Here is a 26,592-nt window from a genome sequence, read left to right as displayed (position 1 = left end):
CCGAAATCAAAACAAAACATTGGAGAAACCCAGCAGGTGTGACAGCTTCTGTGCAGACAGAACGAGAATGAATGTTCCACGGTCAGGATGACAGTGCTTCAGAACAGTTCTGAAGAAGAATCGTTAGAAATATTAAAAAAAAGAAAATTTACATCCTAGGAATAGGCCCTTCAGCCCTTTACGCCTATGCCGATCCAAATCCACTATCTAAACCTATCGTCCAATTCCTAAAGATCAATATCCCTCTGCTCCCCACCTACTCATGCATCTGTCCAGACACACCTTAAATGAATCTACCGTGCCTGCCTCTACTACCTCTGTTGGTAACATGTTCCAGGCACCTACCACCCTCTGTGTAAAGTATTTTCTGCATGTATCCCCCCTTAAACTTTTCACCTCTCACCTTGAACGTGTGACCTCTCATTATTGAATCCCTCACCCTGGGAAAAAGCTTATCTCTGTCCATCCTTCATGATTTTGTAGACCTCAATCAGGTCCACCCTTAATCTCCTTTTTTCTAATGAAAATAATCCTACCCTACTCAACCTGTCTTCATAGCTAGCACCTTCCACCAGGCAACAGCCGCATGGGCGGCTCGGTGGCACAGTGGCTAGCACTGCTGCCTCACAGCGCCAGAGACCCGGGTTCAATTCCAGCCTCAGGCGACTGACTGTGTGGAGTTTGCACGTTCTCCCCGTGTCTGCGTGGGTTTCCTCCGGGTGCTCCTGTTTCCTCCCACAGTCAGAAAGATGTGCAGGGAAGGTGAATTGGCCATGCTAAATTGACCGTAGTGTTAGGTAAGGGGTAAATGTATGGGTGGGTTGCGCTTCGGCGGGGCGGTGTGGACTTGTTGGGCTGAAGGGCCTGTTTCCACACTGTAAGTAATCTAATCTAATCTAAAAAAACCTTCTCTGCACTCTCTCCAAAGCGTCCACATCCTTTTGGTAATGTGGCGACCAGAACTGTACACAGTATTCTAAACGCAATATTCTAATTAACTCTCTTTCTGTCCATAGATCTTGCCAGACCTGCTAAGTTTCTCCAATACTTTGCTTTTATTTCATCCACAGCAAGTCTGATCAGGACCACGCAACGTGCAGAAAGCATACCTCAAATGTTTGACCAGGCAAAAATGGGAGAAATGGCAGGTTCCTCTCCTCTGTGCCCCAGTTCTTGTTGATGCAACTGTTCCTCACTACTGCATTTTCATCAAATCTTTGATTGATGTGGAGGGCGATGTTGTCATAATAACTCACCTTCAGATTAATGGTAAACCTGAAAAAAAACAGGCACAACATCAACTTGGAGATGATTTGAGTTTTATACAGGATAGAAAGGCATTGAGTTTTAGGTAGAGAATTTCAGAACTTAGCGGCCATCAATGGTAAGGCAAAGGAAATCTGGGATAATAATATTCACCCACCCTTTAAACAAGATGTGTTTTTCTACCTCCATCACTCTTTCAAGAAATCAACCACATCCAAGGTGTAAAAATGTTATGTTCAACTCTTCCCACTCCTTTAGAAAATTACTCAACATCACTGACTCCAGTTTATTGCAATTTATGTTAAATGGAGCAGGCGCTGCTTAGGCACTCTTTGCTGGGCCTTGCATAACTTTACATATCTTTATACTTTACACAGAGGGTGGTAGGTGCCTGGAACGTGTTACCAACAGAGGGAGTAGAGGCAGGCACGGTAGATTCATTTAAGGTGCGTCTGGACAGATGCATGAGTAGGTGGGGAGCAGAGGGATAAAGATCTTTAGGAATTGGGCGATAGGTTCAGACAGTGGATTTGGACGGCACAGGCTTGGAGGGCCGAAGGGTCTGTTACTGGGCTGTAAATTTTCTTTGTTCTTGGGGCCTCCTCTGTTCGAAACAAAAATTACCATAGGTAAACCAAGGAAAATGTTCACTCCCTGAAGGTTGAACAGCAGAGTCACACTTATATGAAAAACATTCCAGTAAACAGGTTAAAAACATGGAGCAATCATTCAAGTAATAAAAATAGACAAACACAATTCTATAAGTATCTGGGGAGTATTGGATCAGATATCAAACAAGGGATAACGTTGAATTCAAATTGTGTCAAAATTACAAACAAATCCACTGGTCTTACATAATGGGCACTTAGCAATGTCATCACTGAAGAACTTCATTCAGGAACAAAACCATGTAAAGCAGAGCATTCCAAAGTGAGAGTCATGTGCCAAAACGTTGGTCGACAGCAGCAATGGCTGCCATGGAACGATGATTGTGTGACCAACTGTGAGATTATTCAAAATGACTGGCCTGGCCTGAATAACCCAAATCAAAGCCAAACTCAAGACCTTGACTTGAGTAACAAAATGGTCAGACCCCATCATCTCTCCTCCATGAACTGTCTCAGGTCTGAGGGATCATGACAATTTTCCACCCTTGAAATGGGATCCAATTCAGAAAAAGATTTGAAACTCCTGTTTTGATTTTTGGAATTATTATTATTCATGGAATGCAAACATCACTGGCTAGGCCATTCTAACTTATTCAGAGGGCAAGTAAGAGTTAATTCCATTGCTGTGGGTCTTGAGTCACATATAGGCCAGACCAAATAAGAATAGCAGATTTCCTTCCCCATTCGCTATGACAATCAACAGTAGTTGCATGGTCAGCTTTTTAATGTCAGATTTTTATTGAATTCAATTTTCATCACCTGTTATGGTAAAATTTAAGTACATATCCTCAGAAAATTAGTCTGGGGTCCTGGATTACTAGTGCAGTGACATCACCACAACACTATTAAAGAGAAGTAAGGGTGTGTAAGAGGTCAGAATTAGGAAAAGCACAAACACTCGAGAATCTGAGGGTGGTGATATTTATGAAGATTCAACAGGATGAGACCACGGTTGGAAATGAACACAAGACTGACAATTGTGAAATTGAGGTGTTGCGCAGACTGGCTTGTCCAACAATAGGGTTCAAATAATTTCAAACAATTTGTAAAGAACATTAAACGCTATGTCTTTAAACACAGTCTTCTATTCAATTTCCACACCTGTAAGGTTTGACGTTCACAGTCCCAATAATCTTTATCTTCTGCTGCGGCTTGATACCTCCTATGTATGCCTGGTATGGAACCGGCTGAAAAAAAAATGGCAGTCCATCAGGAGGAGGTGATTCCAGGTCTCTCACCTCCAGAGGAATCTAGCTTTGTTTCTCAACCATCGGAGTGTGCCAGGGGAACTGTATTCTGAAAGCAACAGTGGCAAAATTGGGACCTGGACATTCCCAGACACTGGATTCCAGGAAGTTTGAATCGAAATTTGTACAACTACTCTCTTTAACTTGTGCTGGTGCAGGATCCTTTGACACCTGAAAATGTCGCCAGACGCCTTGCGGAGAAGGGAGTCTAACCACCACAGGAAGTGGGGACAGGTCATGGACAGCAAGTGGATTACAACAAAGCAGGTCAAGTGGCAGAGAGTGAGGGTGTGGGGGGCAGGGAAGGAAGAGCCAAAGGCCAAGAGAGGGACAGTTGCATTGGAGAGTGAGGTGGTTGTGGGGATACAGACAAGAAGGGAAGAACAGACAGATGAGGTAGAAAAGAATGGAATGAAGTAGAGGTGAGAGAAAGGGGTTGAGATTTGGTACAGAAAGCTGTGGGAGAAAAAGAGTAGGTGGGGGGAGGGTGATAATGAAGGATGGAGAGAGAGATGGGAGTGGGAAGAGATTGGGAGAGAAAAAATGGGGGGGGGGAGGAGAAAAGATTAGCAAGACAGCCTCTACATGGAGCTACAGGAGATGGAGGAAATACTAAATGAGTATTTTGCATCAGTGTTACTGTGGAGAAGGACATGGTAGATGTAGAATGTAGGGAAATAGATGGTGACATCTTGGAAAATGTCCATATTACAGAGGAGGAGGTGCTGGATGTCTTGAAACAGATAGAAGTGGATGAATCCACAGGACCTGATCAGGTATAATCTAGAACTCTGTGGGAAGATAGGGAAGTGATTGCTGGGTCCCTTGCTGTGATACTTGTATCATCAATAGTCACAGGTGAGGTGCCGGAGGACTGGAGGTTGGCTAAAGTGGTGCCACTGTTTAAGAAAGTGGTAAGGAAAAGATAGGGAACAAGAGAACAGTGAGCCTGACATCAGTGGTGGGCAAGTTGTTGGAGGGAATCCTGAGGGCAGCATTTCCGTGTATTTGGAAAGGCAAGGACTGATTAGGAATAGTCAACATGGCTTAGTGGGAAATAAAATCTCACAAACTACATTGAGTTTTTTGAAGAAGTAACAAAGAGGATTGATGAGGGCAGAGCAGTAGATGTGATCTATGTGAACTTCAATAAGGCATTCGAAAAGGTTCCTTAAGGGAGACTAGTTGGCAAGATTAAATCTCATGGAATACTGGGAGAACTAGCCATTTGGATTCAGAACTGGCTCAAAGGTAGAAGACAGGGTGTGGTAGAGGGTTGCTTTTCAGACTGGAGGCCTGTGACCAGTGGTGTGCCACAAGGATCGGCGCTGGGTCCATTGCTTCTCATCATTTATAAAAATGTGAACATATACGGTATAGTTAGCAAGTTTGCAGATTACACCAAAATTGGAGGTGTAGTGGACAGCGAAGAAGGTGCAATAGGACCTTGATCAGATGGGCCAATGGGCTGAGGAGTGGCAGATGGAGTTTAATTTAGATAAATGTGAGGTGGTGTATTTTGGAAAAGCAAATCAGAGCAGGACTTACACATTAATAGTAAGGTCATAGGGAGTGTTGCTGACAAAGAGACCTTGGAGTGCAGATTCATACTTCTTTGAAAGTAGAATTGCAGGTAGATAGGATAGTGAAGAAGGTGTTTGGTATGCTTTCCGTTTTTGGTCAGAGTATTGATTATAGGAGTTGGGAGGTCATGTTGCGGCTGTAAGGACATTGGTTAGGCCACTGTTGGAATATTGCATGCAATTCTGGTCTCCTTCCTATCGGAAAGATGTTGTGACACTTGAAAGGGTTCAGAAAAGATTTACAAGGATGTTGCCAGGGTTGGAGGATTTGAGCAAAGGGAGAGGCTGAATAGGCTGGAGCTGTTTTCCCTGGAGCGTCGGAGGCTGAGGGGTGACCTGATAGAGGTTTATAAAATCCTGAGGGGAATGGATAGGATAAATAGACAGGGTATTTTCCCTTGGGTGGGGGAGTCCAGAACTAGAGGGCATAGGTTTAGGGTGAGAGGGGAAAGATATGAAGGGGACCTAAGGGGCAACCTTTTCATGCAGAGGGTGGTACGGGTATGGAATGAGCTGCCAGTGGAAATGGTGGAGGCTGGTACAATTACAGCATTTAGAAGGCATCTGGATGGGTATATGAATAAGAAGGGTTTAGAGGAATATGGGCCAAGTGCTAGCAAATGGGACTGGATTAGGTTGGGATATTTGGTTGGCAAGTTGGAACGAAGGGTCTGTTTCTATGACTATGAGAAGACAGATGATCAGCAGTGGAGTAAATAAAACTAAAGAACTACGGATGCTGGAGATCTGTAATTGCTGGAGAAACTCAGCTGGTCTGACAACACTTGTAGGAAGAAAGCAGAGTTAACATTTTGAATCTGGTGACTCTTCATCAGTACTCATTATGTGAGTAGTGGAGAGTGAGGTGGGAGGATCAAGTATGCACCCATGGGTTAGGCAATGTATGTCCAGAGACACAGGAGAGCGTGAGATGGTATGACAGGAGCAAGGAGAGAGAGGCAGTGAGGAAGGGAGAGATTGAGATACAAGAAGAAAAAGCAAACAGACCTCTAAGTGCATGTCCAAAGCCTACAAAAGCAAGTTTAAAATGAAACTAAAACCATGTCTCCTCTAACAGATAAATGTACAAAATAAAAATTAAAGTTATACAATATTCCTAACAATAACTTCCACCTCTTTCTCTTTCCTTTTCTTTTTCTACTTAAATATGTTATTAACCTTCAGCAGGAATTCATAGATGATCCGACTTTAATTCAGTATCAATCCTACATAAAAGAAAGCCCAGAAAAACTTAACTAAATACTCACTGGATTATTTACAGTCACTTGAGTAGGTGATTTCTGAAAAACAAGAAATGAGGTTAGGATTTGATTTTTTTCACTGATCGTACGGATGAATTTGCAGATGGGAACACCACCCCTTGCAAGCCACTCACCATCCTGATTCGGAACTATATCACCATTCCTTCAATGTCAATGGGTCAAAGTTGTGGAACTCCCTCTCTAACGGCATGGTTGGTCTACCTTCAGCATGTGGACTGCAGCAGTTCAAGAAAGCAGCTCACTACCACTTTTTCCAGGACAACTAGGGATTGGTCATAATGCTGGTCCAGACAGTGACACCTTCAATCCCTGAATGCATTTTTTAAACAAGCACAACCTATCAGATCTGTCACTGGCACAGTTCTTGTGCATTAATTCACGTGATATTGGTGTCATTGCCTAGGCCAGGATTTATTACTTATCCCTAACTGCCTTCAAGAAGATTGTAGTGAGCTGCCCCTTCAGTCCTCAGGGTGTGCCCAATATTCTGTTCGGGAGGGAGTTCCAGGATTTGTGTCCAGTGGCATTAAAGTGAGTTGTAATTCATCCTGTAGATGGTAAATAATGCATCACAGTAACTGTCACTGGTGAAGGGAGGCGATGTCTTATGCACTTTTTCAGATTTCTCATGGGATTCATTTGTTTTTGCAGTGATGTGGATCTGATCAGACATGCAATAAGACATAACTTTTGCATCAGTACCTGTGTCGGAGGTGTGGCAAATAATTGCATCAGATAATAATTTGGGTTTCGAGTTTTAATTATCGAGTTCAGTGTTGCAAACATTTGAGCAAATTGAAGTTGCACCCAATTCAACAAGTAGATACAAAGATTGCTTGTAATAAGCACAGCTGCCTGATGAAAAAGTCAATGTCTCCGTCCATCTTAAAATGTGATGGTTTACACAGCGAGCACCAACACTACAAAATGATTCCGGGCCTTACTTCGGTCCAGCACAAAAGCCCCTTCTTGTTCCAAGACTGAATGAATGAAACATGACAAAAGTGATCAGATTCAAACAAAAATCAAAGACAGGTCATGCACCAGAGCAAGAAGTCAGAGTTAAATAGGGTTCCACAGGACTGAGCAATTCAGCCAGTCCCAGCCAGGATGAGTGAGAAAAAAAGGATGAAAATATCAGTTGAACACCCAGGCTTTGAGGTTAAACTCAGCACTGACGTCAGTGCTGAAACGTCAGTAGGCAAGAGGCATTGAGTTAACAAAGCTAGTTTAGATTATTGGATTTAAGGTCTCTTGTGGTGCAGTGGTAGTGTCCTACAACTGAGCCAGAGGCCTGGGTTCAAGTCTCACCTGTTCCAGAAGTGTGTCAGAACATCTTCGAACAGGTTGATTTGAAAATAGATTAGAGGAGTGCTGTATTCACCAAGAGAGTGTTCACTGCCGGAAAGTGTGATAGAGGCAAAAACTCTCATCAAAATTAAGAAAAAGTGTTTGGATTTACACTTGGCATTTTGTGTAACCTATAGGGTTATGGACCCAGTGCTGGAAAGTGGGATTAGCCTTGGAACCGACCAGCAAAGACACAATGGGCTGAATATTTCTTTCCTATAAATATTCTAAGTTGCTGACTAACTGAGTTCAAGCTTATCAGCCTGTTCTGTAGCCAATGCCACTACAATCAAGTCACAGAATAATAGAAGTTTTACAGTATGGAAGGAGGTCATTAAGCCCACCGTGTCTGCACCAGTTCATTAAAATGAGTCAAAAGTCAATTTGAGACGCTTCTCTAATTTGTTCAGCTTGTTTCCATAGTAACAGTACTTGGGTAAATACACCAGTCCAGATCTGGCTGTAATTCAGTTTTGCCCTTTCCAAATCCTTAGCAGCTATCACACCAACAAGCCACATAAATTCCCCATGTGATGCCATGTGACTCACCTTCAAGCGATTTCGCCTGCCGCCTGCAACCATTAGTGGAGACGCCTATGATGGGGTGGGGGGGAAAGTCAATAGATTTACAAAGGTCCCGCTGGACATGGGCAGCCTGTACATGGCTCCTATCTCCATCCTCCTACAGGCCTCCTACAAATGCTTGGCTGGATGGTCAAAAGCTTCTACTGCCTCTTTGCTTTTATCGTTTGCTCTTGACATGAACTTGTGTTGTAGCTGAGGAGGTGAAGATAAGGGGGCTGGGGGCGGAGCATTGAATAAGTTTGGAAGAGAGTAGGGGTGTCATTCCACATAGGACGGACTGACCTGTCCAAATTAAGTGGGCCACTCTTAAGAGAAAGTCTGAGGCCAAAGATCATCTGTAGGGATTGTTTCTCTCGTCATGGGAAACTTAGTCAAACTGGGCTGAATACCGTCCAACTTCAACAACTGTCTGTATTCTTGTTATTTTATTTACATTCTATGTGCATGTGATAAGGTTTGACATTGAACAATTGAACAGCGACTCAGTCTCAGTCACAACTCATACATGTTCCCTTGGTTTGTTTAGTTCTGACTCTTGCATCACTCTCTAAAAAACACATTTTTGTACAACCTTTAATACCTGCTAAGGTAGAATTAAACTTTAAACGGAGTTAAAAATCACACAAACCTGTTGGACTATAACTTGGTGTTGTGTGATTTTTAACTTTGTACACCCCAGTCCAACACCGGCATCTCTAAATCAAAACTTTAAACAGTGAGACTTACAACTTCCTTGCATGGTGCAGCAAAAAGAAAGGCAGGTTTGGAGCTAAATGTGGAGTGAACCTAGGAGGAAAATACAACACAATATCATCCACAAAGGCTGTGGAAAAAAGGGAGAGACAAAGAAATAACACAATCTCTCAATCATAGCAAATCTTGATCTGAAAAATTAGTTTTAAAGATTACTCCAGGAACTAAAATTGTTTCTGAAAGGCTGCAGTATCAACATGACCCTGCAGGTGGCAGTATCGAGCTCCTGAAATTCTTGTTCTTATCATCATCAATATAGACTTACGTAGTACCTTTAATGTAGGAAAATATCTCAAGGTTACACGCAAGCATTATCAAACAAAATGTGGCACCAGAACAAAGACAAGAATTGACTTTGGAAGAACGAGAGGAGTTCTGAAGGGATTTGATGGGAGAGATACAATAGGATGTTTCCTCTTGGACTAAGAGACTCCATTTAAAAATCAGGGTCTTCTGTTTACGAAGCTGAGATGAGAAGGTTCTCATTTCTGAGAAGATCATTTGTGGAATTCTCTTCTCCAGAGAGTAATGGAGGTTGGACCATTGAATATTTTTAAGACAGATTTTGATAGATTCTTAATTGATAAGGGAATCAAATGTAATCGAGCGCAAACAGGAAAGTGAAGTTGAGGCCACAGTAAAAGAACTTTAAAATTGGTCAATATTCAGAGACAAAAGGCTGTGTGACTGCCAGCTGCACAATTGTGGGGATTCAGCAGATAGATAGCTATAGAGGAGCCCTAGCCACTGAACTATATTGCCTGTGTAGGTGAAAGGAGGGACTACAGTGTGGATGAGCAAAATGACTAGGAAACAGTGGTAAAGAAAGCCATTCTAGTGGGGAAGCAAATACTAAAGAGGTATAGATGGGAGACAATGTAATCGGGGGATAGACTGGGAACTGCAAAGATTGTGTTGCCTGCTTGACGTCAGAATTAAGGACATCTCCTTATGGCTAAAGATGGACTTGTAGAGGGGGACAGAAAGATCCAGTGGTCCATATGGGAACCAAAGACAGAGATAGAATTAATAGGATAGAATACAGGTAGAATTGATGTTCTATATTGCAATTTGGGGAGTTATATTTCAAATGAAAAGGCAGAACATGAAAGGTAATCATCTCAGGGTTGTCACCGCAGTCATGTGTCAAATGGTTTCGAGCCAAGGATAGGTGTGCAACATAGAAGCCTCCATTTGAGGAGCACTGATACCTCTATTTAGAATCACAGAAGTGTTACGGTGAGGAAATCGGCCATTCAGCTCATCATGTTTGCGTTGGCTCTTCAAATGAGCATCACGACGGAGTCCCATTCTCTGCTTTGTTTCCCCATACCCTACACATTCTTTCTTTTTAAATGATAACCTAATGGAAGAGAGAGATATTCTGCTCCACTTAAACTGGGCTGAGACCAGTGCCTTGCTCAATTCTATACCTAAAGCTATGGACTTCAAATAGTTCATCAAACATGCTCTAAACATGCAAGATGATCACGGTTAAATTTGGTGCTTCAATCCCATTTTCTTGCATGCTCCCCAAATCTCTTGATTCTCACAGAATCAAAAAAAAACTGACTATCCCAATCTCAAATATATTCAACACAGCAGCATCCACAACTATTTGGGGTTGAGAATTCTTCAAATTCACAACACTGAGGAAATAAACCTTTCCTCACCTCAGTCAGACCTTTTAACTCTTAAACAATTCCCCAAGTAGCACTAAAGCTCTATTTCTGCTCTGCCAAGCCCCCTTCATTATCTCAGCTCATTCTGAGGAGAAGTCATACCAGACTTGAAATGCTAACTCTGTTGCTCTCTCTACAGACACTGCCGGGTTTCTCCAGAAACAGGCCATTTGGCCAAACCAGTCCACACTGACCCTCCGAAGAGTAACCCACCCAAACCCATTCCCTACATTTAACCCTGACTAATACACCTAACACTATGGGCAATTTAGCTTGGCCAATCCACCTGATCTGCACATCCTTGGACTGTGGGAGGAAACCGGAGCACCCAGAGAAAACCGACGCAGACACGGGGAGAACGTGCAAACTCCTCACAGACAGTGGCCCAAGGTGGGAATTAAACCCTGTTCCCTGGTGCTGTGAGGCAGCAGTGCCAACCACTGAGCCACTGTGCCGCCCCTGTGCTTGTTTCAGATTTCTACCATCTGCAGTTTTTTTGTCTTTACTCTTCATATTCTTGAATCTTACAAGGTGATCACCTCTTAGGCTGTTCATAACAGGCAGAATAGAACATAGAACAGTACAGCACAGAACAGGCTCTTCAGCCCACGATGTTGTGCCGACCACTGATCCTCATGTATGCACCCTCAAATATCTGTGACCATATGTATGTCGAGGAGTCTCTTAAATGTCCCCAGTGACCCTGCCTCCACAACTGCTGCTGGCAACGCATTCCATACTCAACCAACCAGCACTTACAAAACTCAGAACACAACATCCAACATCAAATGTGACCTTGCATTGTACAGTACTTGCAAAATAACCCGACTGTGCCACCAATTACACTAACAACCAGTTTAGGGGTTATAGTCAGGCTTGCAGTTTGGCTCACTTACGCATGCTAGATGTGTACACATGACCTGGTGTTCTATAAACAGAGAGAACATTTCAACACATTGAGCCTTTTTCATCTGAACAAAGTCTGTGCAACAACCATTGTCAACATGGCAGCAATTCAACCAATCAGAGTTCATCACTCTGGTTTGAATTTAAACAAAAAAGTGGCAGTTAACTGTTCCCTGGTTCATTTTCTATGGCAATGCCCTACCATCAGAATCTATTCACCAACCAATCGGCACCCTCTTCTAATGCAGTATTAATTGTTAGAACAAATTACTACAAATCCTGGGACCTGTCCTGGAAACAACAAATGCTGGAGATCTCAGTGGGTCAGACAGCATCCATGGAGAGAGAGCAAGCTCACGTTTAGAGTCTACATACCTCTTCATCAGAGCTGAAGTGAAGTGTGGAGGGGGCAACATTTATGCAAGAGTTGGGGGGGAGCGGTGGGGATTGTGGAGTGTACAGTGCTGCTGAAGAAAAGATGTTAATAATTCAGATTAAGTGATTGGAATTTGATCTTCCTTTGGAATTGGAACGTATCAGAGAGCAAACATTACACACAAGTTCAAAGTCACAACAAAGCTGGTGAAGAAACAAAAAATCAGACTGGAAGGCAGTTTGGGAGGGGTACTTACTGTCCACTCAACAGGATCCGAGGGCTATCCATAGCTTATGCCCCACCCCCAACCTATAGGATGGGCCAGGCTAAACATAGATCATTCCCTAAAGGATGGGAGGGCTAGTTACAGCTTGCCCCCTACAGACTGGGAGCATTTTACACAGTTCAGCCCCTAAAGGATGGACAGAATGCGCACAGCTCCCACATACAAGATGGGAAAGGAACACACAGCTCCCCCTACAGGATGGGGGAGAGTTTCCCAAGCCCCCAACAGAATGAGAGAGTTACATTCTTTGCCCTATGATCCCCATATTTCCCTTTTACAAAGCCTTCTTTGAACAATTTTCATTTATAATTTATTTAAGTTAATCGCAACGTTTAAGGAAAGATAACAAGAAAATACAAATGGGTAAAGTTATTCTGACGACTGAAGCACATTCACCAAGAATAAACCCAATTCCTCACTTACCGCAACATTCTAATACACGTCTCATAGTCATAGCATCATAGACTCTTACAGCAAGGAAACAGACCTTTCGGTCCGACCAGTCCATGCCGAACATAATCCAAAACTAAACTAATCCCACCTACCTGCTCCTGGCCCATATCCCTCCAAATCTTTCCTATTCATGTACTCATCCAACTGTCTTTTAAACGTAATTGTACCCACATCCACCACTTTCTCAGGAAGTTCATTCCACATGCAAATCACTCTCTATGCACGGCAGATCCAGAGAGGCATTCACAAAGGCAATTGACAAACCTGACACTATTGCAATGCTGAGTTAACTCACGTCAATCGCTTGGCAAAAACTATGAACAGATGCAAAACAAGCAGACTTACATTGAAAGCTTGAATTGGAGTGTAAGCAGGAGGAGCATAAGGTGGAGGAACCTGAAAATACATTGAGGATCAGAAAACAGGATTTAGGGATGGTCAAAATAGTATGCCAACAACAGGACAGCATGAAATGCTTGCGTTTATAGTGTGCCTTTGACATTATAAAACATTTATAACAAGCCAAGGAATGAAATACTAGAAATAAAAACAGAAAATGCTGGAGACTCTCAGCAGATCTAGCAGGACCTGTGAAGAGCGTTAACATTAACTCGAGAATGACTCTTGTTCAAAACTGTTTTGAAACATTACCACTGTGTCTCTCTCCACCGATGCTGTCAGACCTGCTCAGTTTCTCCAGCATTTCCTGTTCCTTTTTCAATACAGATTTCCAGCATTCATAATATTTTGCTTTCATGAAGAATCCATTAGGATAGGGACATTGTCAAAGAGGCGGGCTTTACAGAGTGTGGCACGGACAGTTGGAGAAGGGCAATAAATGCTGGCTTAGCTAGCAATGTCTGCATCATGTGAGAACCCCCATTTTATGCACAGGAAGAGGGATGAGCTAGAGATACGAAGAAAGTTTGGGATAGAGCTCCAAAGCTTCAGATGCAAACAGTTGAAAGTTCACGCATCAAATGTGGAAAAACTATAATTGGGATATGCAAGATGCAAAAAAATGGAGATGTACAGTTATCGCGCAGGGTTACAGGACTCGATAAGATATAGAGGGATGAAGCCATAGAAGGATTTAAAAGTAAGAGATAGGAATTCTAAACTTGCAAGACCAGGAGCCAATGTAGGTCAGAAAGCATGGGGGTCTGGATGAATGGGGACACGTGTGATCAAGGACCCAGAGAGCAGGATATGACCGATTTTGTGGTCAGTGGGTGGGAATTCCAGAGCTTTGGGACTTGATGACTGAGTGTATGACTACCAATGGCAGACATAGGAAATGTAAATGTGCAAGAGACTCGAGTTGGAGAAATGTAGAGATCTCAGAGAGTCATAGAGCTTGAGCAGGTTACAAAGATAGCAAAGGAAAAGATTATAAAGGGATTGAAACGCACGATGAGAATTTTAAAAATAAAGTCACTCAGTCACTAATGGCCACAACTGTTCAGTGAGCAAAGGGATGTTTGATGATCAGAACTTTGTGCAGGCCAAAGTGCAAGAACATGGAAGGAAAGTGTCATATCCTGAAATTTCATGGCAGTTAAATCAGAAATAGGAAGCTAAACTTGCATTTGTCAACATTCTTGGTCAGAACCAGAAAACAGAAAATAATTTTCCATTAGGGGAAAGGGCAGGAAAGTGAATGTGAGGAGTGTCAGATCAGCCATTGGATGGCGGACTGGGCTCAAGGAGCCAAATGGCCTCCTCTTGTTCCCATTTCTTATGGTCTTAAGATCTATTCAGTTCAAAACAAGAGTCATATTGTGTTTGAAATATGAACACTGTTTCTCTTCCCACAGATCCTGATAGACCTGCCGAGTTTCTCCTGCCCTTTTTTCCAATTGAAAATGTTTTGTTTCTTTTTAAAGTCTTCTTGAATTTTACTGCACTTGTTTTGCTCCTCATTACTCCCCCACTAGAAAGAAAGGGAACCTTCCTCCCATATCCGCAGTTCCATCAAGTCTTCTTCGGTGTCATTTTGAAGCAGGTTTCTGAAAGGTGCCCAAGAAAGGTGACATTTTCCTTTCCCAGATCCCTTGGGCAATCAATAATTTCCACTTGGCTCGTCCGCACTGATGCAGGTGACAAGGTTATTATGCTTAAGGAAGACCAATCAACCCATTGCAACTTCTCCATCAAATGAATGCCTACAGTGCTGTCACTGCAACATCCAATAACTTTTTAAATCCAGTCCAACTGATGACTGCTCATAGTTTAGTTTATAAGAAGATGTATCTAATTTAATCCACATTATTCCATACTTTAGCCTATTCGGGCAAAGCTGTCAACAAACAGTCACATGTAAGGATCCACTGCTAATTGTGGGCATGTCTTGGGCAGTGGTAGAGAAATTGAGTCTAAGGCTTTGAGGCTCAAGTAGGCCTCAGAATCTAATTCACCCTTCACCTTCCCAGTCATTACCCCCACTTGTAGAGTGAGGGAAATTGAGATTGGAAGACCATCGTGGAAATGAAAGTCATCCTTCAAAATTATACAAGTCTTGTGGAATAGTGACAAAGATTTTCAAACAAGTTTTAATCAGTAGCTCAGTTAGTGCTAGAACTCAAAATGCAGCTTCAACTAAACTACCCTCTGCCTCCCTGTCCTCTCTTGCACTTGTTAAATGCCAACAAGCTACTTACATTTTGGTTTCTGAAGGTGAGGGTATTCACATGGACATCTCCAGAAATCGAGAGTGTGTCCACTCTATTGTAGGAAATCCTGTGAGAATACTCAAGGAAATGAGAACCATTCACAGATACCTTTGTAAGAGAGAAAACATGCACGTTACTTATTAAATTTCAGGCTCTCTCTCATCTCCTCCATGGTGTTACTCAGTGTTAACAGAAAGTAAACAGAATGAAAAGTTTGTTCTACGTGAACTCCAATCTACTTTACTTCATCTCACCCTAGCAACATGTCCTTAGCAGCATATCCTTCTTGTCCTTTCTCCCTCATATATTTCTTGTTATTCACCTCAACTACCCACTGTGACAACACGTGCTATTTTCTCACCACAGTGCAAAGAAGTTTATCTTGAATTCTTCATGAGACTTATTAATCCCACCCTCTCCCGCTTCCTTACAAGATTTAATTCCCAAGATTCAAGACTGAAGTGAAATCCTGCAGGTTTCAGGATAAGTATCGATTCTATCTGACAGATACTGTTTATCCAGCCTGATGCAACAGTGTAATCTCTTTATCCACGGCCTTCCCAAACTTGCTTTGCCTGGGTTTCAGTTGGCCAATTCCAGGGGGACACATTCATGGGGCATTTTTGTCACATGACCCTCATAACATTCCACCCTTGCCCTCACACTCCTACTGGTCACCTGACTTGTCCATCCTCAAAAACCCCTCTCTGATCTTCCAGTTGGAAACAGAATAAACTGGATGACTCTTGACTGGCAAACTACACTTTCCCTCCTCCTACTAAAATCCAATTACCTTTAAAATTAGTAAATAAGCATCACAAAAGAAAAGTTTTATAAAATACAATTACTTTATTGCTTGTCATCTTTTTTTTCTAATTGGTTTGCTCACTGCCTTTGTCCAGGAGATTAGACCAGGCCATTCCTACAGGGTTGGCAACTTTGCATTGCATTCTCTATAATGTTGGAACACAAAGCAGCTTCAAGGAGTCCAAATTGGGATCTGGCCCTCTGGTCACCTCAATATTGAGTTTCAGTCATATTGGCCAGGCAGCCACTTACAGAATAAAGTAAGATAATTGGACCGTCTTTCCATGGAGTCAGTAAGTCTTTTCTCGTACCTGAAAACAGTAACTACGCACGTGGAAGATCAGTTCAAAGTAAGAGCCAGTGGAGATAGGCATCTGAGGCTTCCTCTCTTCTGTTCCCCAACGCTCACGCTCCAATGTGTTGCAAACCACAGTCCCCTCATCATAACGTATGTTGAAGTGAAAGGCAATATCAGAACGTGGCTTCACAATGCTGCCACACTGGAAATCCACTGCAAACCTACGAGGCAAAAAGACAGATGCAGATGCAGTCATGCTGCTCCCAATGTGGTTCCCAGTGTTCTGGGAATGGTGACAGTCACTGCTACAGCACATTACACATAAGGTGTCCCTGAAACTGATTATTATCAAAAGACAAGGATGGGATAGTAGCGGTGGTGGTGGCTGGGGGCAGGGGGAGGATCATAGAGTCTTCTAAAGTAGAAACAGGCCCTTCAGCCCACTGTGTCTATGCTGACCAACAAATGGTAAACTATACTGGATTGCCCATTTACCTGTTATGCCCTAGTATTTTAAGTGTTCATCCAGATGCATAGAATCATATAGATGTAAAGCATGGAAACAGACCCTTCGGTCCAACCCGTCCATGCCGACCATATATCCCAACCCAATCTAGTACCAACTGCCAGCACCCGGCCCATATCCCTCTAAACCCTTCCTATTCATTTACCCATCCAAATGCCTCTTAAATGTTGTAATTGTACTAGCCTCCACCACATCCTCTGGCAGCTCATTCCATACACGCACCACCCTCTGCGTGAAAACGTTACCCTTTAGGTCCCTTTTATATCTTTCCCCTCTCACCCTAAACCTATGCCCTCTAGTTCTGGACTCCCCGACCCCAGGGAAAAGACTTTGCCTATTTATCCTATCCATGCCCCTCATGATTTTATGAACCTCTATCTTGAATGATGTGAGAGTAGATGCCTCCACTACCATCTCAGGCAGTACGTTCCATATTTCTACCATCCTCTAGGTGAAAAGGTTTTCCTCAGATCTTCTTTAACCCACTTACTCTTAACCTTAAACTATCGCCCTCTAGTCTTAGACACATCTACCATGTGAAATGGACAAGGCCAGACCACTACTCTTCGCATGTGGAACAGCTTTTGAACATCTCTCCTGAATGGCCTGACCCTAATTCTTAGATAATGCTCCTGGTTCTGTCACACAAGTGAAAGGCAATGGCCATCTCCAATAAGGGAGAATCTAACTACCACCCTGTGACACTCAATAGCATTATCATCTCTAAATTTCCCGCAATCAACATCCTGGAAGTTACTATTGACCAGAAATTGAACTAGACTAACCATATAAATACAGAGGCTACAATAGTAGGTCAGGGACTGCGAATCCTGCAGCAAATCCTGCATCAGACTCCCATTGTCTGCCTACCATCTACAAGGTGTGTGATGGAATACTCCCTACTTGCCTAGATGAGTGCAGCTTCAACAACATTCAAGAAGCTGCACACCATCAAGGACAAATCAGCTCATTTGACATACGTTCACAAAAGCTCCTCCGTCCCTAGCACTCAGTAGCTATCTACAAAATAAACTGCAGAAATTCATCACAGATCCTAAGACAGCACCTTCCAAACCCATGAAAGACGAGGGCAGCAAATATAACACCCCAACTACAAGATCCCCTCCAAGAAACTCACCACCCTCATTTGGAAATATATCACTGTTACTTCAGTGTCACTGGGGACAAAATCCTGGAACTCCATCCTTAATGACATTGTTGGTCTACCTGCACATGGACTGCCGTGATTCAAGAATGTAGCTCACCACCACTTCCTCAAGGGTAACTATGGGCAGAGGATAAATGCCGGACAGCCAGGATGCACATCAGACGAGTGGATCAAAGAAAAGGAGGAGACGTAGGCATACGGCTTATCAAGTCTGCTCTGCTATTGAACGGGATTATGGCCGATCTTATCATCATCAAATCCATTTTCTTGCCTTTCCTCTCTAAAGATTTCAGAGCTCCAGTAACAGGCTTTGGAGACCGAACAGTGGCTGGCGTCATTGTGGTGTACCCATGAGATAGAGAACTATGTGGTTCGTGTAGTTAGAGTACTGGTCACACCACAGGGTTGGGGGCAGGCAGGCAGTTTGGGAATGAGTGACCACCAGGCAGTCAAAGAGGTATATTCTTCAAAGAGTTCCCCAAAAGGGAGAGGTAGGTAAACTTACTAGATCTCGCTGGACAAAGGAAGTGATAGAGAATAAGCTAAAGAATACACGTCATGTAAAAAATACAGTTGAGCCAAGAGTGATAAGAAGGTTAAGAGGGAGGTGATGAAACAAATCAGAGTACCAATGCTGGGTTATGGGAAAAGATTAACAACCAAGATAAGAGAAAATACCAATGTCATAAACCAACATTTTAATAGTCAAGGGGTGATAAAAATAGGGCCAAATAGAGGTCAAAGGTGTGATTTACACATGGAGGCAGGGTTTATGGTTGAGGTTTGAATGAATATTTTTCTTAAAATTAATTCATGGGATGCAGGCTTCGCTGGCCTAGGTCAACAATCATTGCCCATTCCGAGTTGACCTCAAGAATCCTGTGGTAAGCTGTCTTCTTGAACCACTGCAGTCCACTTGGTTCAAGTGGACACATGACATCATGAGCGAGGGAGTTTCAGGAATTTGACCCAGTGACAGTGAAGAAATGATGACACATTTCCAAGTGAGGATGGTGAGTGACTTGGAGGGAAACTTGCTGCAGATGGGAGTATTCCCATATTTCTGCTGCTCTTGTCCTTCTAGATGATAGTGATCTCAGGCCTTAGAATGCCTGTAATTGGTGAATTTCTGCATGCATCTTATAGATGGTACACACTGCTGCTAATGTGTGTTGGTGGTAGAGGGAGTGAACATTTGTGGATGTGGTGTCAATCAAGTGGGCTGCTTATCTTGGGTGGTTTCAAGTATCTTGAGTGTTTTTGGAGCTGCATTGACCCAGTCAAATGGGCAGTATTTGTAGCTGAGAGTCAGGCTTTGGGAGTCAGGGAATGAATTGTTTATGGAGAAAGTGAGGTCTGCAGACGCTGGAGATCAAAGCTGAAACTTTATTGCTGGAACAGCGTCAGGCAGCATCTAGGGAACAGAAGATTCGACGTTTCGGGCACATGCCCTGAAGAAGGGCATGTTTCCTGAAGAAGGGCATGTGCCCGAAACGTCGAATCTTCTGTTCCCTAGATGCTGCCTGACCTGATGAATTGTTTATGGCAGGACTCCCAGCCTATGATTTCCTCTTATAACCATTGAATTAATATGGCTAGTCAAGTTCAATTTCTGGTCAATGGTAACCCCCTCAGGATGTTGATAAGGGAGGAATTCAGTAATAGTAATGCCATTAAATGTCAAGGAGCAATGGTTAAATTCTCTCATAGGAAATAGTCATTGCCTGCCATTTGTCTGCTCAAGCCTCAGTGTTGTCCAGGACTTGTTGTATTTTTCCATGGATTGCTTCATTTGTGAATATTGCACAATCATCAGTGAACATCCCACTCCTGACCTTATGATAAAGGGAAGGTCATTGATTAAGCAGCTGTAAATGGTTGAGCCTAGGACAGTAATGTGAGGAAATCCTGCAGAGCTGACCTGAACTTGAGATGACTGACTTCCAAAAAGAACAAATGAATCTTTTGTGCCAGAAACGACTCCAACCAGCAGAGAGGTCTCCCCTCCACATCGCGATTGCCACTGACTCTAGCTTGCAAGGTCTATTTAATGTCATACTCAGGCAAATGCTGCCTTAATGTCAAGGGCAGTCATTCACAACTCACCTCCCAAGTTCAGCTCTTCTGTCCATGCTTGAACTGAAGTCAATGGCCTCTGGTTAAGTCCGATCTGCGTATCAGTGAGCAGTAACTTTCTAAGCAGATAGGGGTTGGGGAGGATGGGGTGAGCTCATGGGGCAGTAACTGGCCAGGTTAGATTTGCCCTGCATTTTGTGCACAGGACATACCTGGGCAATTTTCCACATTGTAGGGTAGATGTCAGTCTTGTAGCTGTCGGCTGGGGGAGCAGCAAATTCTGAAGCACAGTCTTCAGTACTACTACCAGACTATTGTCAAGGCTCACAGTCTTTTCAGTTTCCAGTGCCTCCAAGCATTTATTCACATCATATGGAGTGAACTGAATTGTATAATGTCTGGGGATCATAGAAGGAGGAGAAAGTGAGGTGTGCAGATGCTGGAGATCAGAGATGGAAATGTGTTGCTGGAAAAGCGCAGCAGGTCAAGCAGCATCTAGGGAACAGGAGAATCGACGTTTCGGGCATTAGAAGGGCTAATGCCCGAAACGTCGATTCTCCTGTTCCCTAGATGCTGCCTGACCTGCTGCGCTTTTCCAGCAACACATTTCCATCATAGAAGGAGGCCAAGATAGATCATCCACTCAACACATCTGGCTGGAGATTGTTACAAATGCTTCAGAAATATTTTTTGCACTGATGTGCTGGGCTCCCCATCGTTATTTAATTGTCCACCACCATTCACAACTGGATATAGCAGGACTACAGAGCTTAGGTCTGATCTGTTGGTTTAAGAATTATCTAGTCTTGACTGTCTATTGCTGCTTATTAGTCCTGGTTGTAGTTTCACCAGGTTGACATCTTACTGTTAGCTCATCCTAGCACTGCTTCTGCCATGTCATTCTTTCTCTTCATTCATCCAGGGTTGATCCCCTGGCTTGATGGTAATGATAGAGCGGGGGATATGCCAGGCCATGAAGTTGCAGATTTATGTTAGAGTACCATTCTGTTACTGTTGATTGCCCAAAGGGCTTCACAGGTACCCAGTCTTGAGTTGCTAGATTTGTTTGAAGTCTTATCCCATGGAACACAATGGTAGTGCCGAGTAACATGATGGAAAGAACTCTCAATGTAAAGTTGAGACTTTGTGTGCAGTGATCTGTACAGAGACATCTGCAGCAGGCAGCTTGGTGAGGATGTGGTCAGGTTGGTCAGGTTTGTTTTTCTCTCTCTCCAGTTTCCTTACCACCTGCCACAGACCCAGTTAAGCAGCTACGTCCTTTAAGACTCAATCAACGCATTCAGTAATGGTACTGCTGAGCCACTCGTGGCAATTAGACTAAAGTGAGGGCTGCAAATGCTGGAGGTTAGAATCAAGAGTGTGGTGCTGGAAAAGCACATCAGGTCAGGTAGCATCCGAGGAGCAGGAGAATCGACGATTGGTGCTTTTGCCCGATATAAGCTCATCTTGGAAGGGTATAATTAGCAATCTAACTCTATGAGGTTCCTTGGTGGACAAAGTTGAGAATGTGGTGCTGGAAAAGCATAGCAGGTCAGGCAGCAACCGAGGAGCAGGAGAATCGACATTTTGGTAGGTTTTCCAGATGAAGGACTCTTGCCTGAAACATCGATTTTCTGCTCCTCGGATGCTGCCTGACCTGCTGTGCTTTTTCAGCACCCCACACTTTCCACTCTGATCTCCAGCATCTACAGTCCTCAGTTTCTCCTCTTTGGAGGACGGAGACATAGATAGAATTCTTCGTTAAGATAGAGAGTGGCATAGTTAATTCTGAGACTAGGGTCCTTAATCTAAATAAAGCAACTACAAAAATATGAGGCATGAGCTGGTTATGCTAAATTGGTACATACTATTTTAACGATAGTATGTACCAATTGGCAATGGCCAACATCTAAACAGCATATGGAGGAACTGCAGCAATTGTTCTTTCCTGAAAGCAACCAATGCTGGCGATCACAGCGGTTCAGACAGCATCCACAAAGAAGTTATTCTTTCCTGATGGGCACAAAAATATAACGGGAAAGGTGGCCCAACCATGGCGAACAAGGGAAAGGAAGGATATCATTAGTTCCAAGGAAGGTTGTAGAAATTCCTCCCAAAAAAAGCAGGAGATTTGAGGATTAGGAGAAGGTCAAAGGGATTAATTAAGAAAGGGAAAATAGTACAAGAGTAAGCTTGCAGGGAACATCATAACTGATTGTAAGCGCTTCAACTAACATGAAGAGAAAAAGTTTAGTGAAGACAAATGTAGAGCCTTTCCAATCAAAAATAGATGATGTTAAAATGGGGAACAACTAGATGGCAGATCAATTAAATACATAGTTTAATTCTGTTTTCAAACAGGGGAACACAAATAACATCCCAAAGAATTAGGGAACAAAGGGTCTAATGTTTTATTAGGGAAATGGTGTTGCGGAAGTGGTGGGTTTAAAGACTTAAAGGACCACCACTAGAAATAATGGACGCATTTGTGGAAGCTTTCAAGAGCCTATAGGCTCTGAAACAGTTCCTATGGATTAGAAGGTAGCTAATGTAACCCCACTATTTAAAAAGGGTGGTGAACAGAGAGCATGAATCATAGACCAGCTTGCCTGACATCAGTTGTGGAGAAAATAATGGAGTCAATTAACAAAGATTTAAAATCAGAGCACTTGGAAAATAGTACAAGATTAGATAGCATAGAATTAGAAAAAGGAAGTCATAAATACGCTAGAATCTTTCAAGGATGTAACCAATTGGTCAGGGGCAGCCTTGGATTTTCAAAAGACTTTCAGTAAGGTCCTACATGAGCGACAAATGAAATGGTAAAAGAGCAATTGAGATGTAAAAAGGTGTTAATGATAGGAGTGAGAAGGAGAAAATGGATCCGCGATGCTGAAAGCAAAGCCGACAAGATAAAAACAAGACATAATGCAGATGCTTAGGTATGTTGGGGAGGCTCCTGATCAAAGTGGAAAACACTGCTCATACTGTCAAGTTGTTGAACTTAATGTTGAGTTCTAAAGTCCTGTAAAGTACCTAAATGAAAAATGAGGGGCTGTTCTTCCACCTTGCACAGAACTTCACTGGAACATTGCTGCCGGCCTAGGTCAGAAACGTTAGCATGAGAGCAAGATGGTGCACTGAAATGGCAAGGAAATGAAAGGTTGGGGGTCATTCTTATGGGCAGAGTAAAAGTATTCCACTAAACTGCTAGCCAGTATGTGTTTGGTTTCACCAATGTAGAGGAGACTGCATTGTGAGCAGTAAATACAGTAGACTGGATTGAAAGATGTACAACTGAAACACTGGACATTCACCTAGAAGCTGTATTTGGGACGTTGGACAGTGAGAAGATGGGCGGTAAAAGGGCAATTGTTACATCTGTGATTGCATGAGAAGATGTCATGGAAGCATTTGGAGTGATAGAGCAGACTCAGGGTTTCATAGAGGAATAGTCTTTCTGGAACACTGAGGAGAGAGGAAGATGTATTTGGTGGTGGTATCTTTTTGAGGTGGTGGTAATGGTGGAGGATGGTGTTTTGAATGTGAAAGCTGGTGGAATGGAAACTGTGGACAAGGGCAACCTTATTGTTGTTCTGGGAGGTGAGGGCAGAAGTCAAAGAAATGGGGTGACTCCGCTGAGGGTACTATCAAGCTGGGGAAGATGCGGGAGGTGCTCAGTTCAGGAGGAAGAGGGACATGTTGAAGCCATTTTGTGGAAGGTGGTAAGCTTTATGCAAAAGTGAATTTCAGATTCTTTCAGAGTTGCAAGAAGTATTGATTGCTCTAGTGTTGGATTAATGCACATCAACAAATACATGTGTCATTCATCATGAGTCACATGTATTTGTTGAGCAACTCAAGTGCAATAAAACATCACACTGATGCCTTGCAGCAGCAGTACGAACCACTATAGGAGATCGGAATGAAGATGAACAAAAGATTGATCAAAGAAGTTGGTTTTAAGAGGCATCTTCAAGGAAGACACAAATGGAGAGACAGTGAGCCTTAAAGAAGCAATTCCACAGACTCAGAGCTTGCAAGTTGAAGGCACAGCCATCAATGGTGCAATGACTAAAAATGGGAATGCTGAAGAGGCCAGGTTTCGAGGAGAGCAGAGATCTTGGAAGTTTGTGGAACTCAAAGAGATGTTAGAGATAGAGAAGAGTCAGGCAATAAAGAGATTTAATAGTCCTGATCAGATTTTTAAAATTGACATTGGTTTTCAACAGGACCCAATGTAGGACAGTGACAATAGAGTGATGGATAGACAGGATTTAACATGAGTTAGGACATGGGAAACAACATGACCTCAGGTTTACAGAGTTCAAAATGCAGGATGCCAGTCAGGAGTGCATTGGAGTAGTTGACTCTGGAAATAACAAAAGCATGAATGAGGGTTTCGACAGCAGATGAGCTGAAGCAGAGATTGAATCAAGTGTTGTTACAGGGAAATTGATGGTCTTAATGATGGTCAGTAGCTTATCTCAATCAAACAATGTTAATGTGTGTTCAACCTGGTTCAACCTCAGACCATTGCCAGGTTGAAGGGTAGATTTAGTGGCTTGGAATATGAGTGCTGCAGAAACCAAAAGTAGTGGCTTTTGCTTGTCCCTATATTTATTTGGAGAGAATATCTGTTCATCCAGAACTGGATGTCAGAAAAATGGTGCAACCACCATGGACCAAATAGCTTCCTTCTGTTTTGGGACAATTCTGGGAAATTAAGTGAATTTAAATATAGTTGGGGGTGATGGTTGGCAGAGAGATGATGGCAGAGCTAAGTTGTCAGGTTGCATCTGAAGATAAATTCTGCACTTTCAGATCACGTCTCAAAGGAGTAGCATGTAGATGAGAAATAGAAGTGGACTAGGGATAGTCTTGGGGAACATCAGGGACAACAATGCAGGAGCAGGAAGATAAGCCATTGCAAGTGACTCTCTGCTTACGATCAGATGGAAAAGAATGGAATCAGGTGTGGTGAACCATTCCAAGTGCTTTGCAGAATTGATGATTACTCAGTCAGAGCCCCTGTCCCAAGACCTTAAAGTAGATGTTACAGATCTAGAACCAAAAGCTTGGTTGAAGTGGTAAAGCATCATAAATAAAGACAGGTTTGGGGAGAGGACTCCTCCAAGGCATTAGGAGCTGCAGGTTCAGTTACCAGTGCTGGAGTGATGACAGTTGAGGATGGGAACAAAGACAGAACAGGACAAACAGTGAGACCTGGTTGTCTTACCTCTTGGTTAGAGTGGCGCTGGAAAAGCACAGCAGGTCAGGCAGCATCCAAGGAGCAGGAAAATCGATGTTTCAGGCAAAAGCCCTTCATCAGGAATCCTGCCCGAAACATCGATTTTCCCGCTCCTCGGATGCGGGCTGCCTTGCTGTGCTTTTCCAGCACCACTCTAATCTTGACTCTAATCTCCAACATCTGTAATCCACACTGTAATCTAATCTAATCTAATCTGAAGTACCCATTTCTGCCTGTCTTACCTCTTGGCATGTCCTGGCACCTGCCCTTGAACGATAATCATCTTTCCATCTTGTAGTCCACCAAGGATAGTCCCAACGAAAGGGATAATCTGAAATAGAACAAGTAGAGTACTCAAGACTCTATCTTACGCCATGGTGCTGTGGCTGCAGAATTTTGTCTCAGGCCGCCCCCTCACTGCTTCCTGTACCTCTCCTGTAGTGTTGGTGATCCATCTGCTATCTCTGTCCTTCTGAGTTTATGAGGGTGGGGTTGAAAGGAGCTTGGCTGAGTTACTGCAGTTTATCTTATTGATGTATCACTGCCAGACAAACGGTCCGCCCTGTCCTCGAATTATGAGACCCAATGTTTAACAAAGTTAAGAACAAAACTGAGGAACTTCTGCTATCACCAGGTCAACAGCATTTCCCCATCCCCTCACTCACTTCCTCCCTTCTTTCCCTCTCTCACACCCTCACTCACTGTCCTTCACTCACCCTCTCTTTCTCCCTCCACCTCTTCCTCACACTCTCCCTCATTCTCCCTTCTCTCCCTCACACCCTCATTCTCGCCATCCCACTCTCTCCCCTTCACCCCCCCCCCCCCCGTGAATTCATTCTCTTCTTACTGCTGAATTTAATACAACATTGCGGTTACTCGGAGGAAACAATCAGCGGCGAAGAGCTGGCGCTTTGGGCCAAATGGTATTTGCGAGTGCTGGATGGGCATTGCGGGCCCTGGGGCAGTTTGCAGCTACATACCGGGTTATAGATGGGCTGCTGCTCCATTCTGTCCTAATGCGAATCTCTGGCGCCAGCCTTGTGTGCAATCCCCCAACTGCTACTGTCCCTCCCAAAAATACACTGTCGGGAAGTGAGTTGGCTCTCACACAGAAACGAAACTTACATTCAGTTTCGATTTTCATCAGAAACGTGTTCCGCCGACCTCTCCCAATGCCTACCAAAGTGATCTTTGAGTTCATTGTCTGTTTACATTCACACTTGTCTTATTCTTGTTACTGGATAAGGCTAGCGTCGTTTTCCTTTCAACAAAGTAGGCTAAGGGTGAGCTGATTGAAGTGAACGAAGTTATGAAGGTGGTCAGAATAGATAAGTAGACCTTACCCCTTAGTTGGGG

The 26,592-nt window shown here is 43.2% G+C and overlaps 1 protein-coding gene across 4 annotated transcripts in view; it reads right to left on the bottom strand.

Moving 5' to 3' along the window:
- LOC122542909 (galectin-4-like) overlaps positions 1 to 26,353 on the bottom strand; it is a 31,922-nt gene extending 5,569 nt beyond the window's left edge. The window contains exons 1-10 of one of the 4 annotated variants that reach the window (XM_043681050.1): positions 26,217 to 26,345; positions 25,479 to 25,567; positions 16,229 to 16,436; positions 15,099 to 15,218; positions 12,784 to 12,834; positions 8,709 to 8,768; positions 7,947 to 7,991; positions 6,033 to 6,065; positions 3,036 to 3,121; positions 1,110 to 1,275 (exon numbers count right to left, since the gene is read on the bottom strand). In XM_043681050.1, the coding sequence (XP_043536985.1) occupies positions 1,110 to 1,275; positions 3,036 to 3,121; positions 6,033 to 6,065; positions 7,947 to 7,991; positions 8,709 to 8,768; positions 12,784 to 12,834; positions 15,099 to 15,218; positions 16,229 to 16,436; positions 25,479 to 25,567; positions 26,217 to 26,243 (885 nt within the window). In that variant the 5' untranslated portion in view covers positions 26,244 to 26,345. Of the gene's footprint in view, positions 1 to 1,109; positions 1,276 to 3,035; positions 3,122 to 6,032; positions 6,066 to 7,946; positions 7,992 to 8,708; positions 8,769 to 12,783; positions 12,835 to 15,098; positions 15,219 to 16,228; positions 16,437 to 25,478; positions 25,568 to 26,216 lie in introns of all 4 variants that reach the window. The other 3 variants (XM_043681053.1, XM_043681052.1, XM_043681054.1) reach the window with 3 other exon arrangements.
- Between the last annotated feature and the right edge of the window lie 239 nt (positions 26,354 to 26,592).

Source organism: Chiloscyllium plagiosum, chromosome 41 (assembly GCF_004010195.1).
Source record: "Chiloscyllium plagiosum isolate BGI_BamShark_2017 chromosome 41, ASM401019v2, whole genome shotgun sequence".
NCBI lineage: Eukaryota > Metazoa > Chordata > Chondrichthyes > Orectolobiformes > Hemiscylliidae > Chiloscyllium > Chiloscyllium plagiosum.
Note: the sequence above shows the minus strand (reverse complement) of the source record. Positions and strands in the feature narration are given on the sequence as shown.